This window comes from Nycticebus coucang, chromosome 14 (assembly GCF_027406575.1).
Source record: "Nycticebus coucang isolate mNycCou1 chromosome 14, mNycCou1.pri, whole genome shotgun sequence".
Lineage (NCBI taxonomy): Eukaryota > Metazoa > Chordata > Mammalia > Primates > Lorisidae > Nycticebus > Nycticebus coucang.
In genome coordinates this window covers 34,314,470-34,334,695 of record NC_069793.1, presented here as the reverse complement: position 1 = coordinate 34,334,695, position 20,226 = coordinate 34,314,470, and the positions used below count along the sequence as shown (strand labels likewise).

Genomic DNA, 20,226 nt, shown 5'->3' with positions numbered 1-20,226 from the left:
ACCGAGGTCATGATAAAAAGGGAGTGGACAAGAATAGTCTGAATCTGAATGTTTAACCACCTGCTTGGGAGATTCTGATGAGCAGTCAGGTTTAGGAGATAAACCAAAGTCATGGTCTTTCAGGAACTTAGAGATTGTCAAAAGTCTGGATTGGCTATAATGAGTTAAAATAAAGTAGGCGTCCGTTTTCACTATGGCAATTTTCTGTCTACCATAGTCAGACAGCATGAATGTGACCAAGGATGAGTGACGATGCTAGACCAGGAACAGCAAAGGCACAGTAGGTGAGTAAACACACCCCCTCCTGACAGCAGGGCCGACATTACCCGTCAATCCTGACCCCTCCCACCGAGCCTGAACAAAGTGCTTCAGGGAGCCCCTCACAACTGATCAGAGTTGGCAATCATGATGAACTCTCTGCCATACCAAAAGCCATTCAGAACATCAACAAAAATTAAGCTCACTTCCTTATAGAAGGAAAAAAATGTAAGGGAAAAATAGTGTGCATTCATTTCCCAGCTACTCTTCTGGTATATCCAAGTATTATTATTATTATCATTATTATTTCTATAGCTCTTCATTTCTTGTTCACAAAGAGCACTGGCATAAAGGTTTGCTAAATTTAATTTAATTCTCTTCCTCTATTCAGGCCAAAGGATGTAGCATTTCCCTAACATGAATATTAAACTCCGCAGAGCCCGGGAAAGACTGGAACCAAAACAGTTAATTAGCAAGTCACCAAGGCTGGTGGCAAGAAGCAGGAGGCACAGCTCAGGAAGCTGCCCATTTTTCTTGTAATAAAGAAAATAAAGACAGTAATTCTAAGAACATTTATTAACCCTCCAGTATGCGTAATTGCCATCAGATGTGGGTCTGTCAGTCTCGCATTAACATAAGCTACCGCATCTTGGCTTTCAATGGCACAGTAATGCCCATGATACTGTAGATAAGTGCTAACGCTGGAATTTTGAGAACCAACCCTTGTGTCCACCAAATGCTTTTAAAAGAATTTCACTCTCAATGGTTGCTTGCCCAGAAGAAATTCATTTCATTAAAAAAAAAGAAGAAGAAAGAAAACAAGGAGGCATTCAATTGAGCAAGCGTTTTCTTAACTCATTTTAAGATAATCCCTTACATTCACCAACAATTTCTCTAGTGGGTAGAAACAAGGAAGGGGACTTTGTATGGGATGGCTGCATGCTTCATTCTGTATTGGCGGGCGACATAAAATAATGGAATGGCGATAAAACAAAAAAAGAAAGGCTTTATAATAGTCAGGACATGCCAACCAATTTTAAATTGAATTACACAGCCTGCTAATCTTTATGATGGGATAAAATTTCTTTCAACATTATGCATTATACTAAAATTTGCAGCACTTCCCCCTCCCCACTTCTTGAGCTGCTAACCCCCCACCCACCATCTCCCCAGTAACAAAGCTTCTCTTCTAACCCCCCAAAGCATTGTTCTTGTTAACTGGGAAGGCAGGGCACGGCTCTGTGCTAGATTTCATTTTTATAGCTATTGTTAGTTGGTGTGTGTGTATATTTCCCACTAGGGCACACACAAACAGTATTATGAACACCAGGCATATTTTTCTAATAGTATAAGCACAATTTTTTTTAACAAGATAGATCCAAACATATGCATATGGTAAAAGAGATTTTTAAAACCAACAATATTGAGGAGCTTTGTTAAATTTTACAAATATGTGTACAGTACGCTCTATACTGTGTATTTGATGAAACTACCACACTTCAGAAATTCTGAACTGGCCAAGTCTAGAAGCGTAGTAACCCTGCCAAGGTCTGGGATGTGTCCTTGCTAATTCTGGATGTTTCTCACTGTTGAGGGTACAGAAAGGGTACTAAAGAGAAGGGAAAGAACTTGTTCTGTAAGCACGGACAACCTCAAACTTCAACCCCTCTACCCCTGATGAAAAGAATTAGGATAAGTTTCTTGATTCTTTCTCCTCCTGGGAAAGGAAAGAGAAAGGAAGGCTCCATATTTACCTCAGTAAAACCATGTAAAAACTATTGCTTTTTTTTTTTTTTGTAGAGACAGAGTCTCACTTCGCTGCCCTCGGTAGAGTGCCTTGGTGTCACACAGCTCACAGCAACCTCCAGCTCTTGGGCTTACGTGATTCTCTTGCCTCAGCCTCCCAAGCAGCTGGGACTACAGGCGCCCGCCACAACGCCCGGCTATTATTTTGGTTGCAGTTTGGCCAGGGCTGGGTTTGAACCCGCCACCCTCGGTATATGGGGCCGGCGCCCTACTCACTGAGCCACAGGCGCCGCCCCCGTAAAAACTATTTCTAAGAGATATAACCCTTCTTAACATTTCAGCTCCTTTCTGATACTCTATATGACGGAATCTTTCTCTGTGATGCATTTTGGCTTATTTATGATACAAATGAAAGACATACCGAGGTACACTGCCCTGAGAGCAACAAATTCATTTTATCACTCTACTGTATGTGTGACTTCTTAAAAAAATCATTTTTCAGGTCGGCAAAGAGATCGTGTTAAGACTTAGAACTACTAAAAGAATTCAGGATGAATTACTAGTTACAGCTCAGTTACCAAGATCTGGGCAAGGTTTCTGTTGGGAATCTTTCTAGATATTCTAGACACTTTTAACCGCCAGTCTCCAGTCTCTATGGGACACGTAGTGACTGCTTCCCAATTACACTGACCAGTGACAGTCAGTGGCTGTCCCCAGGAGACACCTGTGCACTTTTGCTCCATGTACAGCGTCCAAGAGCAATGGGCATTTATCTCCAAACCAAGTTATGTCAGCTGTGCATTTTAGCAAAAATTACCTAATGTAAGATTATATATCACTTTAAAAATCATAAGCATCTACAAGGATTCTTCACTCAGATTGTTTCACAAGCATCTTTCCATTCTTACTCACCAATAAATAAATGAAAATGTAAAAAAGTAAAATAAATGTTAAAGACGGGAATTTCCATCCGTGATTTACCCAAGAAAGCCCGTAATGATCTTTAATCACAGTTTCTGTATTCAAAGGAAAGGCTCTGGTGCTGCCTCAGAAAACAACCAAAGCATGCGTATCTCTAGGCTTTAAGTTAAAATAAAACCATTTAGCACTATGGTTATCATTTGTATGATCTCCCACTTAGGCTGACTTTTTGATGAACTGAACACTTTTCATTCCCTGTGGCACTGGATAAGAAGGGTTTAAGTGGACCAGGAGCTGGGTATGCACAAACGTGTGAAGACAGAAGTCCTTCCAACCCTCACAAGGCCTTTTCAGGACCACCAGAAGAAAAGCTCTACAAGCCCCATAAAAGACAGACATGCATTTCTAGTTTCCACCTATTTTTATAGGAGAATGCTTAGTTTACTCACTTTCACAGCACTAACTGCGCAAGTTTAAAGATTCATTTTTTAATGCAAGCACACTCACTTCAGACTCTATGTTTACTCTGCTCCCTAAATCCAAGCTTTCTATGAAGAGTGGATTCATAAAATGAAGAATATACAATGAAAATACTGAAATATCAGGTAGGTTTCCTAAAGCCACCACAAACTCTTAAATTTATAGCTAACTGATCTAGCATTCCCACTAATTCCACTAGTACTATTATTATTACCACCACTACCAGCACCATCACCACTTCTAGAATTAATATTATACAGGTATGCCCTTGGTTCATTAACAATTCCAAATTGTGGTGACAAAAGGCGATAAATGCACTGAGCTTGGTAGGGACTGAATCTCAAACAACTGGGTAATGTGATTAATTTAAAGTCAGTAAATACAGAACTTCCCAAAATTGTTCACTGCATTTTACTGACAATTAAAGCTCAGAGGTTGTATATTTATAGTTAGATGTCTGTCCTCATGGGCAAGTCTCTTCCAAAAAACAAGAACATTTACTTACCAATTGTATTTCCAAACAAAAGAGAAAAAAACACACAGAGAAAAAGTGAAATTTGTATAAATGGCTGAGAGAAGGGAGACCATGTGCTGAATTATACAACTTCACCCTGAAATTTTAAGAAAAAAATATTGTTTATGTCCTGCTCCTGAAATTTAAATAGAGTTTTTAAAAATTCTGGGAAAAATAAAGTTTGCTTCCATTTTATCACGCACACCAAAGTTCCTGCTATAATATCTAAATCTGATAGATCAATAATGCATGTTTATAGTTAGCTACTTAATTATTCATTTTGGATGCACTAAAGATGGTTTTAAAACAAATTCCAGAAGTTAAAAAAGCGAGGTAACACACACAGCAAAACTAAAATGAAAAGTCATTTTCCCCCAATGTAATTCCTTTATGGAACATCATAAAAACATCCCCTAATTCTCAAAATTTGAAAGAAACATTTCGAATTAGGAAATCTATAATTCTTTTTTGCATATAATTCTTATGTGCATTTTATAGGCTATGACAAATGCTAATATCAAATGTCCTAAATACTCCCCTCACTCTTTTAGATAAGAAAGTGAGAAATAGCATTTTTGATTTAGCTTGATTTGATTTGATTTTTACAACCAATGGCAGCGCATAATTCCGGATTAAGTTCTGGAATAGAAAACAATCATTGGCTTGGCCCCCGTAGCACAGTGGTTATGGCGCCAGCCACATACACCAAGGGTGGAGGGTTCGAACCCAGCCTGGGCCAGCTAAACAACTGCAACATAAAATAGCCAGGTGTTGTGGCGGGCGTCTATGGTTCCAGCTACTTGGGAGGCTGAGGCAAGAGAGTTGCTTAAGCCCAAGAGTTGTAGGTTGCTATGAGCTACGACTCTGCAGCACTCTAACTAGGGCAAAATAGTGAGACTCTGCCTCAAAAAAATACATAATAAATAATAAAGGTTGCATAAAAATAAAGAAAGAAAAAATTGTAAGAAAATGATGAAGACAACTGGCAAAATTTGGAAAAGGTCTGTAGGTTAAATAATAGAATTATGCAGATTTATATTTCTTGATTTTGATCATTTGTAGTGACTTCATGTAAATGAATATCCACGGTCTTAGGAAAGACATATCGAAATATTGAGGGTAAAGGGGCATGATGTCTGTACCTTACTCATCTATGCTCCAGGAAAAAATACACACACACATACACATACACTAGAAAGAGAGAAAGAATAATAAAACAAATTAAACATTAACAATTGGAGAATCTGTGTGAAAGGTCCATGGGTGTTCACTGTATTATTTTTGCAACTTTTCTGAAACTTGAAAATAAGTATTAAAAATGTGAATGAAAAAATAGTGAGCAACTGGGGCTATCCATGGGTGTGATAAATGCTGTCCCCACATAAGGGGCCCAAGGAGAGGCCCTGTTGGTACTTCACCTCGGACTCCACTACACTTTGGGCTCCCTGTGCTGGTGGCCTGCCCTGCTTATGGGAATGGCTGTATTAGATTATGGGGACAGTGCTGCAATTACGTCCTTTTCCCTTTCATCTTCCTCGCAGGACTCCAAGCAGAATGGGGAGGGTGAGCTGATGATTTGCCGCTCATCTCTGATGAGTACTATATTATTTGCATCATAATATTTTTATTTCTTCCCCCTGCACCTAATGCCACGTTGACAGCAAGGTCAGTTAAGTTACTATAAGGGATTTTTAACGAAAACAATTATAAATTTAAAATAACTGTGTTTAAAGCATTTAACAGTCACTAGGGTCAAGTGATTACAGCAGTTACAAGCCCCATGGGACATGCTCACACCAAAACAAAGTGAATAAATTACCTCAGCTGGCGCATGTAATCACTAAGTGACCACAGGGGTCAGGCAGAGTAGAACCCTGAAGACTTTCACACAAAACCAATAATGAAAATTTATCAGTCAAAGGGGGAGGGGACGGGGGCGCCAAGAATTAGTGAGTCAAGTGATAGACTGGCAGCAAAACTGACTCTCCATGGAGCCTGGAGGGTCAGGAGAATGGTGTTCAAAAACCCAAGGGATGCTGGAATCAAGATTCCTGGAAACGATATGCAGGCAGGCTGCACGGAGACAGGGCAGTTAAAATGGAAGTGATCTGTGCAGCGTCTCAGAAAGCTCAAAGCCAAGGCAAAGGGCCACTGGATATAGGTATGACTCTGGAAACCTGTGGCAGAGTCTGAAACACATTCAGAGGTTTTCCACGTAAGGCAGTGAGGGACGGGATAGGATGTTAACAACGAAATAACAATCTTTAACATTTACATGGTATTTGACATCTTCTAACAATGTTCCTGACACTCCATCCTCCCCACTCTGGGATGATTTCCCCACTGTAGACAACAGGTGGCTGATGTTCAGGGAAGCAATGCATTTTGGTAATGGAAACACAACCAGGAAATGAGGAAAACACAGCGTTTATTGAAGACTTGCTATTTACTAGAGACTCTGCTGGGCGTGTGCTCTCAAGAGACTCATAACCAAAAGAGAAGACCGGAAGCCCTAAACGTAACGTGCACTGCTGAACCGGACACAGTATGGAGGGAAGGAAGAAATGACGGCCCTCGGGCACGTCAGGGCCAATTTCATAAAAGGGGCCCCCTCGGAATGGGGCCTGAGAGAATGAACAGGAGTTTGCAGAAGAAATGAAACAAGATCAGCAGGCAGGCTGTGGGACGAAGATGAGCAAATATTCATTATCTTTTTTTTTTTTTTACACATACATGTGTTTATTAGGTTTCTACTTTGCCTTCACAGAATTAAAAAGACTTAAAATTTAATAACAATAACCATGTTTAAGATAAGGACTAGAAACAAAAACCTCGTAAAGAACGAAGGACAAAAAATACATTCAGAAAATAAATCAGACGATTACTGCATCAAAATATTAAGCAATAATAATAGTAATAATGCAAAGAAAGTAACATTCACATTGTCAGATAAGAGTATGTCTATTGGGTGGCGCCTGTGGCTCAAAGGGGTAGGGCGCTGGCCCCATATGCTGGAGGTGGCGGGTTCAAACCCAGCCCTGGCCAAAAACTGCAAAAAAAAAAAAAAAGAGTATGTCCATCATAGAATACTTTGACTCTGAGGTTCAGCATGGAGTAATCAGTTAACGTCTTCTTCTTATTTTTTCCCCAAAGTCTCAAAAAATAGACAACTAATATTTATAAATAAAAGTAAAAAAATAATTTCAAAAAACAGATCATGCTAAATCTTATAGACAATAGAAAAAGAAGAAATACTTCAAAATCATTCTACTTAATCTGGATACACCTGACATTAAAATTGGAGAGAATATATTATTATAAAGGGGCAATTACAAACATATTTCACTTACAAATGAGGATACAATATCCTAAACAACATATTAACAAGTTGAATTAAAAATTAATGTTTAGTATACTTTGGTCAAAATTAAATCCAATTTATGTGAGAATTAGTCACTATTTTCTTTTCTTTTCTTTTTTTTTTTAGTAAATATTCATTATTCAGGAAAAATTAAGCAAGTGCTTACTACACACAAGGCACCCTGCTTGTGACCTCATCAATGACCCCTGCCCTCACGGCCTCACTTTCATCCCTCATCCATTCACTCAACACATAGTTTTTGAGCAGCCTCTATGTGTCAGGCTCTGCTGAAGGCAGAGGACACAGCAATAAATGAGATAAATCCAGACCCTTTCAGGGATTTATCAGAAGACCTCATCCAGGAGGTGGCATGTGAGCAGACACCGAAAGACTGAGTGAATGGCTAAGTACAGAAGTTGAAGGCGGGAACAATCTCAGGCCAGGGGAGGAAAGGTAGGACAGGAGTCCAAGGAGTGTGAAAGAGGCCAGAGAGAAGTACAGTGGGGAGTGAAGATAAACAGACAGGCCGGACACGGTGGCTCATGCCTGTAATCCCAGCATCCTGGAGGCTGAGGCACGCAGATTGCCTGAGCTCAAGAGTTCAAGACCAGCCTGAGCAAGAGGGAGACCCTGTCTCTACTAAAAATAGAAAAAACTAGGCAGGCATGGTGGCTCATGCCTGTAGTCCCAGCTACTTGGAAGGCTGAGGCAAGAGGATCGCTTGAACCCAGGAGTTTTCAGTTGCTGTGACCTTTGATGACACTACAGCATTCTCCCCAGGGCGAGAGAGTGAGACTCGGTCTCAAATAAGAAATAAGAAAAATAAATAAATAAAAAAGATAAAAAATTCCATTAAAAAAAAGGACAGATTGCACCAGCTCATGAAAAGAACTCTGAATGCCACAGGAGACTCTTTTCCTTTGGTTTATGGTCCCTGAAACGCGTCCCATAGAATATCGTGGGTCTCATGAATCAAAGGTCTCGTGCCTCCAAATCTTTACCAGTAAAAATGAAGAAAACATCATCGACCAGCTTCGGAGTGTTGTGAGGATTAAGTGAGTCAATAGAGGTAAAGGCAGACAGTCATGGGTGCTCAAGAAGTTAGTTATTATTATTGGACGATTCCAGGAGAGATGAATTCAAGTTGGGCCTTGGCAGTCTCTCTAGGCAGGACGGAGGGGCTGACAGACAGGAATTAACTACGGCAGTTATAGTTAGATGGACAAAGTTTAGGTGCCTGCGTTAATGGTACTGTGAGTCAGGAGGGAAATTTTAGAAAAACAAGCAGTATTTGGAGGACGTCCAAGATGGTACTGGTTGAGGTGTCTATGGACCACATATGTCAAAACACCTATTCTCCTATTAAATGCAAGTATCTGCAGAGAGACTAGACAGATATTAAGATAAAACCTCAAAGAATTAGAATAAAAGCTCCCAGATTTTGATATGTAGAATGAGCAGAGGATACGAAAAGGCTTCACAACCAGGCAGAAGACAAAGCCTGGGGTCGCAGGCCCTCCTCTAACCAATCTGTGAAAAACGGGCCACAGGAGACTCTCTGCGTGCCAGCTGCCTCATTCATAAAACGGGGGAAACAATATTGACCGTCAGAAACCGGATGCCGAATTCAGGGATATCACTCTCCTGTCCCCTGTGTCTCCACGTCTACCACAAAGCAGGACCTGGCCTGTGGAAGCATATACACAAATTACCTTCTGAGGATAAAGTCCCTCCATGTTCTGGGACAGAAGGATCTTGCTCTAGGGTCTAGGACGGCAGAGTTTGGGGGCTTCCATTTTCCTCTTTAGACTGGAGGGTTTAGAAAAATCAAGGACTTTTTTGGTTTTTAAAGTGTTCCTTTTCAAATTTTATTCATTTTTAATAGCGATACAATTTTCATACAGTAAAATGCAAAACAAAAAAGTCTCCTTTTAAGGAAAAATGTTTACATGACTTTTCTGTTACGCTGATGAAGTAATGATTAATATATGTCTTGTCCACGTCTGTTTCTCTTTAAGAGATTTCAGAAAAGGAGAAAGTAGGAAGCTTTAAAACTGAATACTGAACACTGGGGTCAAGGCAGTGACTTTGCCTCTTGTGTTGGTTCCAATGTGACCCAGTCTGTCCCTGCACCTTTGTGGGTCTCCATCCATCCATCAGTAAGACAGGGAGAACACTGTCTGCTCCTATCAACTTCCCTAGAGCAATCTAAGTATTAATGATCTCATATCCCCAAAGGTACTTGAAGTCCTTTGGAGGAAGGGCGTCATATAAATTAAAGGGATTATAATTAATGTAATTTAAGAAAATGGCTGTCTATAACAGAGAGGATTAGGTTCACACGGATCACAAAAGACCTAGCCATCATGTCCTCAGGTCACTAATGATCCTTTCTAATGAAACCACATACAATCTTACTTACTTGAGCATATTCAACGAGGCTGTGTTTGGGTTAATTTCTTCCCCAAAGTACTTAATTCTATACCAAAACTGAACTATACAGTTAATTTCGTCCATATTGGAAAAATTTATTTTAATACAAAATAGACCGTGAATTAATTTACTTAGGAAAAAAGATTCTTCATGTAGAGAAGACCAAGTAGATAAGTGTAAATCACTGTTATTTGTGTTAAGCAAATATTCCTCTCCTCTGCTATTACCGACAAGAAAACGGGATGCGTTACAGCCACACCATAGAACGTACGGGCAACTCACAGACATCTGCTGGATCCTAGAATTACATATTGGAAGAAAAGGAGGGAGAATGGGAAAAGGAGAAAAAGGGGCAGGAAGCTGCTACAGCCACCTAACTGAATTCCCTGGAGTAGAAAGAGAAGTTACTGAATAAATGAAAACTCTAGGATAGAAAAAGGGGAAACCAAGCTATGAATCAACACCTGAAAAGTACAGCATGTCAGATATCATCTCGGTGAGCAAACTGAAGATTAAGAAAGTCCTCGGGCAGTGGGGAATCAGGGATCTGTGCTGTGGAAACTGCCCGGCACAGCCTCCCCTGTAAATCATGGGAAAGTCATTTTATATACCCTTCCTAAAGCCACCTGCCTTTACTTCCTTCTTAGACCATACTATGAAGTGGTCATAAACTCCTAAGACTATAAACATTCCAGTGAGGCTGCTCCTGTTCAAATCCCTTCTGAAACTCTTCTTTGGGAAGCACTGGGCACTTTCCTAGAGAACAGTTAGTTACCTTGTGTCACATCTCTGTTTTTTTTTTTTATTTACTTTTTATTAAATCATAGCTATGTACATTAATATGATCGTGGGGCACCATACACTTGGTTCATAGACCGTTTGACACATTTTCATCCCACTAGTTAACATAGCTTTCGTGGCATTTTCTTAGTTAATTTGCTAAGACCTTTACATTCCACATTTACTAGGATTCACATATACCCTTGTAAGATGCACCGCAGGTGTAATCCCATTAATCCCCCTCCCTCCACCCACCTCCCCCCTCCCTCCCCTCCCTTTCCCCCTTCTCCCTATTCTTAGGTTGTAACTGGGTTATAGCTTTCATGTGAAGGTCCTACATTAGTTTCATAATAAGGGTTTTTTTAATCCAAATGGCATCTCCTACCTTACCCAATTCACCGGCTCCAGTGCCTAATCATTTCTGATTGTTTCAAAAACTCACCAACCTATGTGTAAGACATACCTGGCAAGTATTATGTGAAAGAATAAAAAAAATTGAAAACTGCCCTTGATAACCTGGCGAAAGGCTGTGCTAGAGTTCGTGTGACAGGAGCGGGTGGGCCCTGATGGTTTCTGGAAGGAAGGGGAATGACTGCAGGAGACAGGGAATGGCCTGAAATAAACCTGGGGAACAAGAAGGAGACAACAGGAGCTTGAGAAGAGGAACAGAGAAAGGAGAGGCCCCGCCCCACGTGGGTGTGGTTCCGAGATCCTTCGGAGTGTAGTAGAGACAGATAGGTCTGTGTCAGTGTGGTCTGGCATGCTCAGAAAGGGAACAGCTTCAGGTTTCCGGGGGCCTGGCAGGGCTAGCGTGCTCCCCATTTTCTCTGCTTCACAGAAAGAGGGAGTCACCGGCCTGCAGGTCACTGTGGCAAGAGACTATAAGGCCACGGTCCCTGAATTTCTCTCCTCCCCACGTTCCTCTCCAACTTCTGCCCTCCCAAGGAATAAAAGAAAGGTACCAACAGAGCAGGGAAAAGGGGTCACAGCCGGAACATGTAACAGTAGCAAATAACATTCACCACCCCTGCACCACCTGTACCCCTTGGTTATCCTTTCTCTTACTGAACCTCACGGCAATCCTTGGAGGTTAGATATGCTAAGCATTAATAATTCTCCTTTTACAGGTGAATAAATTGAGGATCAGAGAATTAACAATGTTGAAATCAGGACTCCAACAGAGGCAGACTACATCTAATACTCATGCTCTTACCCAATACCAGACTGTCCTTTTATACAGCAAGGCGGGACAGGCACACACAAACCACCACAGGCAAAAGGCTGGCTGTGCATAGCAGTTACGTGTGACCTGCAAGATACATTAGCAATCGTAATTTTCTTCTGTATCATTATTTACATTTTTTGAGCATCTAAACTTTCATAATTTGAAAAAAAAATAGCTGATAGCCATTTTTTAGAAGCCCCTTTAAAGGGTGGAGATTTGCTGCCCCTGAAGATACTCAAAAATACGTTGACAAAAACTCTCAAATACTACAAACCAAGAATGTTAAGTAGAAATTGTAATCTTTATAAAGGGAAATTTGGCAATACGTCATAAACATTTTAAAAATAAATACTATTTGAAGCCACAATTCTAGGACTATATCCCATGGATATAATTAAGGATATCTGCCAAGCGGGGAAGAAGGATGTTCATCACTCCAGAGCACTTAATAAGAAGAGAATGGACATATTCAGGTGTCCAGTAACAGAGACCATTCATACCACGGAATGCTATGCTCACACAGAACATTAGGTATGAATGTTTTTTTAAGGTACAAGATAGTATGTGTAGCTTTATTAATTTTTTTTAAACGGTCATACAAAAACCCTCAAAGGGTGAAAATTTTAAAAATAGCAATAAAAAGCAGAAAATTTTCTGAAAGGCTATACATCAAATGGTAACTGGAAACTACAGAGCAATGTGTATTTTCTGCTTTGCATATGTCAAATATTTGACCTTTTATAATGTATGTGTATCTTATAATGAAAATGTCCTCGGAAAAAAAGTATTTTAGCTGTAATTATTGATGTTTAAAAAATGTCATGATATAGTAAGATAAAAACAATTAAAACCAAGTCCTACTATAAGATCTCTATTTCAGTGGAAAACATTTGTGTGTGTATGTGTATCAACAGAAAACATTCTATATGAATCTATACTAAAATAGTAACACATTATCTCTGTTTACCAGTAATTGTGTTTTCTTCTTTTGACTTATGTCTAGCCATAAGCTATTAAAAACGAACCTGTAGGACATGTAGTATAAGAATAAAATAAATAGCTCCAGGCATGAAGGCTTTTCTCAAGGACCAGCACCAAAACTTTGGGCCAATACCAAGATCACTGGGAAAGGAACACAGTCTTCTATAAGGGGCAAAAATGGATTTGCGTGTGTCTACAATCTGGGATGTTTGTTATAGTCACACTCCATTATAACCATGACTAATCCCATGCTCCCACACAGATGAATAACCCTCTTCTTGAGATTTTCCTTAGCACCATTTTCATTCTCCTTTGTAGGCCTGGAGAGAATGAAGCTCAGAGCTAGTAAGTGACAATCCAAGCCAAAGAAAGGCCGTAATTAAAAGTTTGTGGCACTGGTAGTGTGTATTAAATTTTTAACTGACTAAATTGTTATATATAAACTTTAGGCTGAAAGAATAGGCCACCCAAGAGTCTTGACTTTCTAATTATAATGTAGGAAACTAAACATCATCAGCAAAACCTTCTTAAGTATTTCTGCCCAGTACAGAGGAATCACCAACCAGCACCAGTGAGTGTTGAAAATTCCTTGAGGATAAAAAGAAAAGGAAAAGGAAGGCAAGAGAACTGTACGTAAATTACATATATGTGTGTGTGCATACGGCACATACATGTTACATGCGTGTTTTAAGGAGAGGCAGTTCTTCCAAGAAACATAACTTTACCCAGGATATGGTCACTCCAGCAGGGAGCGACTGTACATATAGCACTATACATACGGTGTGCTACATAATTTTAAAGTTTGGGCCAAAAGTGTAGGCAGAAAAAAAAAATTCTTGTACCTTTATGTTCATTCATTCACTCAGTGATTCAACAAACATTTGTGGGCGCTGACAGTGTTCCAGGTGCCAGGTGTACAGAGGTGTCTATCTGGGAAGGAGAGATAAGTAAACAATGGCCCAGTAAACATGGGTAGGGCTACCCAGACGTGTGATCACTGTGCTAAGAGGAGCGACCAGCTCTCAAAGAGAATCTGTCGTAACGGAGCCGTGAGTTCTCCTGGAGGAGCAGGTCCTTCTGGGAAGTGGATCAGGGCTTGTAAAAGGAAGGGGGAGTGAAGGGGCATGTTGCATTTGAAGAATAGGAAGAAATGGAGATAAAAAAATGTGCATGTGCAAATGATAAGACCTTCTACTGCCCGTGTGTGCAGCAGCTGTGGGCATGTATACCACAGCTGCCAAAAATCCTCTGCAGATGAAAGCTCTAAGCAGGGACTAAAGTGAGTGAATGATGATATCAAAAAAGGCCTGGGCGTGAAGCACACTATGCCAATGTGGAGGAACCACACACGGGAAAAAGCCTTGCAAAATGCACGTTTAGGGAAAGTGTTATTAGCAGCCACTGAATTTCAGAACTTAGCAAAAAGCATTGAAAATAATCACATTTTAACTAACAGATACTTCATATAGTTCACAAGTTAATTTTGAATCCAAGTCTGTGACTAGGACGCATTTTTGTCAAGATAAAAAAGAAAATACATGACAAGGTGGCAGGCTCCCAGGCCAATTTACTGATGCCTACTCATGACTCAGCTAAAATATTAATGAGATAATAGGAGTTAACAGTCACTTTAAAAAGTATTTCCCTGGAGGTGGCGCCTGTGGCTCAGTGAGTAGGGCATCGGCCCCATATGCCGAGGGTGGCGGGTTCAAACCCAGCCCCGGCCAAACTGCAACTAAAAAATAGCCGGGCATTGTGGCGGGCGCCTGTAGTCCCAGCTACTCCGGAGGCTGAGGCAGGAGAATCGCGTAAGCCCAAGAGTTAGAGGTTGCTGTGAGCCGTGTGACGCCACCGCACTCTACCCGAGGACGGTACAGTGAGACTCTGTCTCTACAAAAAAAAAAAAAAAGTATTTCCCTGGAAAAGGGTTATCTGTGTTTCTTTGCCACAACTCTAGCAATAAGTCTTTGGTGATAAGAAGTACCCTGTCGCTCTCACCCTGGACAGCAGCTGAGTGGAGAGAGGTGCAGGTCATTTGGGAGGATTGAGGACTGGGGGGTCTGATCAACCAGCTTGCTGACAGGTGGAAAGCAGAGGTTCTAGGGGCTCCTTCAGGATGGCAGTTTTAGGGATTTAAAGTTTCATTTCCTACCCCATGGTAGAGATTTGGTAGGAAAGAAGCCATTGAAGCAGTGGCTGAAGCTATAGAATATCCTGATCATTTGTAATTCAAGAGTTTATAAGTGAGAAAGACTTGCCCAAGGGGGTAAGATTTCCAGGTTCCTGTCACTGGTTACTCATTCAAGGACAAGCATGATGAAATGCTTACGTTATAAGGCAATTTAGACTATTTCTCAGAACTTACATGACTGGCTGCCTTGTGTGTGTGTGTAGATGAGGTCTCTCCCCGTCATATGTCACCTAGGCTAGAGTGCAGTGGCATGCTTGTAGCTTGCTGTAGACTCCAAGTCCTCGGTTCAAGCAATCTTCCTGCCTCAGCCTCCTGAGCTAGTACTACAGATGCTCACTACCACACCCCGCTAATTAAAAAAAATTTTTTAGAGACAGGGATCTCACTATGCTGCCCAAGCTAGTCTCAAATTCCTACCCTCAACTCATCCTCCCACCTCCAGCTCCCAGAGTACTGGGATCACATGTGTGAACCACCATGCCCAGCCTTTAGTACTCTTTATGAGTATTTACTCAGTTATAAATCACCATCCCTGGAGATGTCCACATCAAATGAGGACAGCTCACAGTGCAGCCCATCAACCAACTCATGCTCAGAGGCTGCACCACAAAACAGCTTTTGCAAGAACCAAGCCCACCTAGACCCTGAGTGCATGTATGTGAGAATGTGTGTTTTAAGGAGAGGCACTTAGTCAAAGAACCATATTTTACTCAGGATATGGTCACCCCAGCGGGGATCCCAAGTCCCAGATCAGGAATAGAGAATACTAAGAAAACACACTTGGGACTTGGATTCTAAAGGATTTAAATTCAAATCCTGAGATTACCTTCTAATTGTGTGATCCTAAGTAAATGAAGTTTAACAAGGTGCACAGTTTTCTTCAAGTAAAAAAGATGCTAGCAATACCTTCTCCACAAGCCATTGTGAGTATTGTCTGATGACACCTGCAGTTGGGGGAGGGGTACAGACTCTCCCTCTCGCAGACAGTACACATTAATGCATGTTACTCACCCATCCCACCCTGCCCTGTCCACGTTCTAGTCCCAATTCGGCCATTAATTATCTGAGAACCATGGGCAATTCACTCCGTCTCTCCTCAGTTTCCATTTCCATCAAATTGGGAGATGGCACACCACGGCCTCCGAGATCTCTTCCAGTCCTGACGCTCTGTCCCCTGCATGTCATTGTTCACAGGCAGGCTTGCTATTTCAGTGCGCCCTCACATGCTGAATCCTTAAGCATGGCCCAAGGCCAGTCCCTCTTAGTTTCTGCCTTCCAAACCTATATCCACTGGCTCTGCTGGCTCCTTCTACACTATTTGTTGAAAGTGGTCTACAGGAAAGGTGTGAGTTTTATCACAGAGTATAACCTCACAGCAACCGTGGAGTTATGATTGTGGTACCTATTTTACAAATGAGTAAATCGAAGCTCAGGAGTTTAAGAAACTTACGCGAAAGGTAGCAAATTCAGAGCTGGCTCTTCCCAGCTGTTCATGGTCATTACATGCTATGCTACCTGCCCATCCTTGGAAGGTGCCTGGTTTGAGTTCTATCTTCTTATGACACTTGTGCTAGCTGATCTCTTAAATCACCTTGTCTTAATAGCTTTACATGTCATACCTGCCAGGTCATATATGTACACATTAATCAGGGCCTATCATCTTTGAACCAACAGGGAACGCGTGATGGGGTTTCAGGCCTCGTAGCTGGTCAGCCAGAGTGAGATTCAAGATGGGCAGGGTCTAAACACATCTCTCAAATGCATGCGATATTAGCACATGGCCAAAATGCTAATCAATTTCCACATGAAGCTAGCAGAAGCTACAGCATTACTTTCAAGCTTCTAGATGCTCAAGCCTACTTATAATTACCACAGAATGACAGAGAAAAAAAGCTTGTGCTCTAAAGTCAGCCAGCCTCGGGTTCATGAGCTGAGTGTACTTAGGTAGCTCACTCAGCATCCTGAGCTTCTTGTCTACCAACTGATGGTGGGTAAGTTCACCCAGCTGAGCTCCAGATTCCTCATCTGTAAAATGGGGACAGCAGTGGCAACTTTAGAGGGAGGTTAGAGGTATAGAAGGAGTGCCTGGCCTACAAATAAACAGATCAGTGCAGCAGGACAGGAGAGCAAAGGAGCCTGCAGGTCAGGGGGGTTTTCAATGATCAGCATAGTCTAGATTAGAATACGAAGATGGAAATCAGTTAGAGATTCATTAGATTCTAAATGCCTGCCAAATCCGTGAGATCTATGCCCCAGGAAGAGTTGTATGACCTAGAATGGCAAAAGCCCTGGACTGATCTGACCCCTGACTCCACACTGCCAGGCTACCTGGCGGCTGTTGTCGAAAGCATCCTTTTCAGGTGAGTGGTTCCTGGTTGAGCCAAGTGGTAGAGTGTAATCATCACACACCATCTCTCACCCTCTGAGCCACAAGGTTGCCCAGGTAACAGGGAGCTATTCTGGGCTCTCTCAGTGGGACCCCAACTTCTCTACTCATATTCCATGGGCTCCCTTGGTCTCCAGTCTCAAATTCTGTGCCCCATGCTGAGACTTCTTCCTTCTGCCTCACCAGACCAGAGGGGAAAATGAGAAAAGAAGGAACTGACCCCGCAGCTGGGCCTTAGCATTTTATTTCTTTATCATTTCATTTCCCTGGTTACGGCACATTTCCATTTATGGAGCACTTTCCCTTATAAAATCTCCAAGTGTTTACTTCTAATCTACTAAATAATTTCTCTGACCTCTTCTTGTTTTTACCCTTTAAATATCCATGGATGGTTCATTCACCACATTCCCCATTCAATTATTAATGGCCCACAAAAACTTACTAGCAGCAATCATTTACTGATTAATCTGCACAACAGTCTAGAAAGCATTAATCCTTAGTTCTGCACAGGGAACCCCAGGGGTAAGGAGAGGGTAGTTCAGTTGCCCAAGGTCAGTGGCTAAACAAGACTGTAACCAGGATCAAACCCATGTTGCATTTCTGTAAACTTCCCACAGGGCTTCTTCCCTTTCTTTAAAAATCAACATTCTCAACACAGCTCAGTAACGTGTGCTGAGATTTCACTGTTACAGAGAGTTTAAAACTGTCAAAATTCACCTCAAGACAATGTTAGCCACTAGTAGTTCAGAGCTAGAAGTTGCTAAAATAAAGAGATAATTGTATTTGAAAGAAAATGTTACAGAAGCGAAAAACCGACGTGAAAAGATCTGGATTACACCCAACTCTGCCACAAGGAGACCAAGAAAGTCACTGAACTTCTCTACATTTGTATTCATTTCTAAAAATGAGATTGTGCTAAATGATATTTTAAAATCTTGCTGTTTTAAATAAGATAACTGAATGCCTACTAAAACAGTACAAAATATAAAAGCTCTAACACCCAGGGCTGTCAAGATTGTGGTAAAACTGATCCCTAATTTGTTCACTGTTCATGAAGCACAGTTACAACACCCCAAGAAAAGCAAGATGCCACAATGCATGGCACCCACCAAGAACCATAAGGAATTTCAGATCCTCAGACCCAGTAACAGTGCATACGCAGTATTTCACCCTAATAAATAAGTCATTGGAAGCAAAAAGACATAGACACACAAAAATGCACATTCCAGTGCTTTCTATCAGAGGAAAAATTGACACCAATTTAAACGTTCATTTGTAAGAGGGATGTCTTATTAAATAAAGGTTCAGCCAACAATATAAATGGCACGCTGCTATTAAAAAGGAAAAATATGAAAATTATGCAAAAACATTTGAAGTCTTACCAAAAAATACTATTAAATGAAAGCCAAAAATCAAAGAGCAGGTATGTACTCTGATGTCAATTATATAACATATGGACAGATGAACGAGGTCATGTGAATAATCAAAATAGTTATGTTATCATTGAAGCTTAGTGCTTATTTAAAAAGTATTATTTTAACGTCTTTAACGCACACACTTTTTCCATTAACACATACATTTTATCGTTTAATCAAAAATTTTAAAATTTCCCAAACCCTGCGTGCATGTGCTGGAAAACAAATTTTTTTAATTTAAGTTTCTGCCTTAGTCTCCTGAGTAATTTTTCTTGGCTCTTTCTGTGATTTCTGCTCTTTACTGTGTAATTCTTTAGTGTCTTTAGAGATTGTAAAATCTCAAACACGTGCACTTCTTTCCCTCCCTTATGAAGATTCTTTAAAAAGTCTGTCTTCTAATCTAGGTATGAATAACCCCATGATTGCCTTGTAATGCTAATTTGGGGCAACTGCCTGACCCAGGATCCAACAATTTGTAGCAACCCCGACTTGTGAGTACTTTTAAAGCAACCACAAAGTTGCTATAATATTATCCTTTTTACAGCGCACAGGGCACTTTCTATCCCAAGTTTTTTGAGCAGCAGAATATCTTATCTTTCCAGGGGTCTTGGGACACCCTCCAGTTCGCTTAGGAAAACTGCTCCCAAGCAGACGTGTACTGTAGGAATTTTGCTTCATACAAGGACTTTTATATCCTCTCCTTTCTTAGAAATTTTCCCTTCCTGGTAGGTCATCTGTACATCTTTGCTCATAATATCTGGGAAAGATTACAGAGCCAATGAATTAAAAATATGATTCTAGGTCTCCTGTGTGCCAATGAATGCCCTCATTAAAGCAGAATGAGTGAGATGAGATCGTTTTCAAAGCTTTCCATCCCTTTGCCCCAGAGCCACCAAGGCCAGACACTGAAAGGATGCACAGTAAAATTAAATATCTAAAAATTCATCTTTAATTAACAGAATTGGATTAAAGCTAGACACCACCGCATATCATACGAGAAATGGCTGAGCTGGCTTCCAAGTGCTCTAATTCAATTAGGACGTAGTGAGTGACACTCGGACAGGAAAGGTTAATTGGGGCCGCCAGAACGCAATCATTCCTTACCTAACCAGTCATTAAACTTCTTAACCTCTGAGGGCAGTCCCAGCTCGGTGAAGTCGCCTGTGTGGAGAAGGATGTCCCCATAAGGCATCTGGATACCATCTGTTCTGGAGTGCGTGTCTGAGACGCAGACAAACCGCGTGTGGCCCGCCGGCTTTGGAGTGTCATATGGGATGGGGTCGACCCTAAAGTAGACATAACAGATCCCATAACAGTTAAACACACCAGAACCCTCGCAATTGTCATCACACATACACATCAACTGTTAGCCGTGAACTCACCCAAACAAAGGGTAGCTGGGAAGGAAAGGGTACTGCATCACCCATCTACAACCCCATTGGGCAAATTCAAAAGGACTTACTTACCTGGGAGGAAAATTAAAAGGAAAGAATACCTTCACATGTTGAACTGAAATAGCCCAGGAAGCTGATGGA

General features: G+C 41.1%; 1 protein-coding gene across 4 annotated transcripts in view; it reads right to left on the bottom strand.

Annotated features, from left to right (window-relative positions):
• The window catches only part of MPPED2 (metallophosphoesterase domain containing 2), a 186,512-nt gene that overhangs the window by 117,448 nt on the left and 48,838 nt on the right, over positions 1 to 20,226 (bottom strand). For all 4 annotated transcript variants that reach the window (XM_053562054.1, XM_053562056.1, XM_053562055.1 and 1 more), the window contains exon 3: positions 19,796 to 19,977. In XM_053562054.1, coding sequence (XP_053418029.1) covers positions 19,796 to 19,977 — 182 coding nt within the window. The remainder of the gene's footprint in view (positions 1 to 19,795; positions 19,978 to 20,226) is intronic.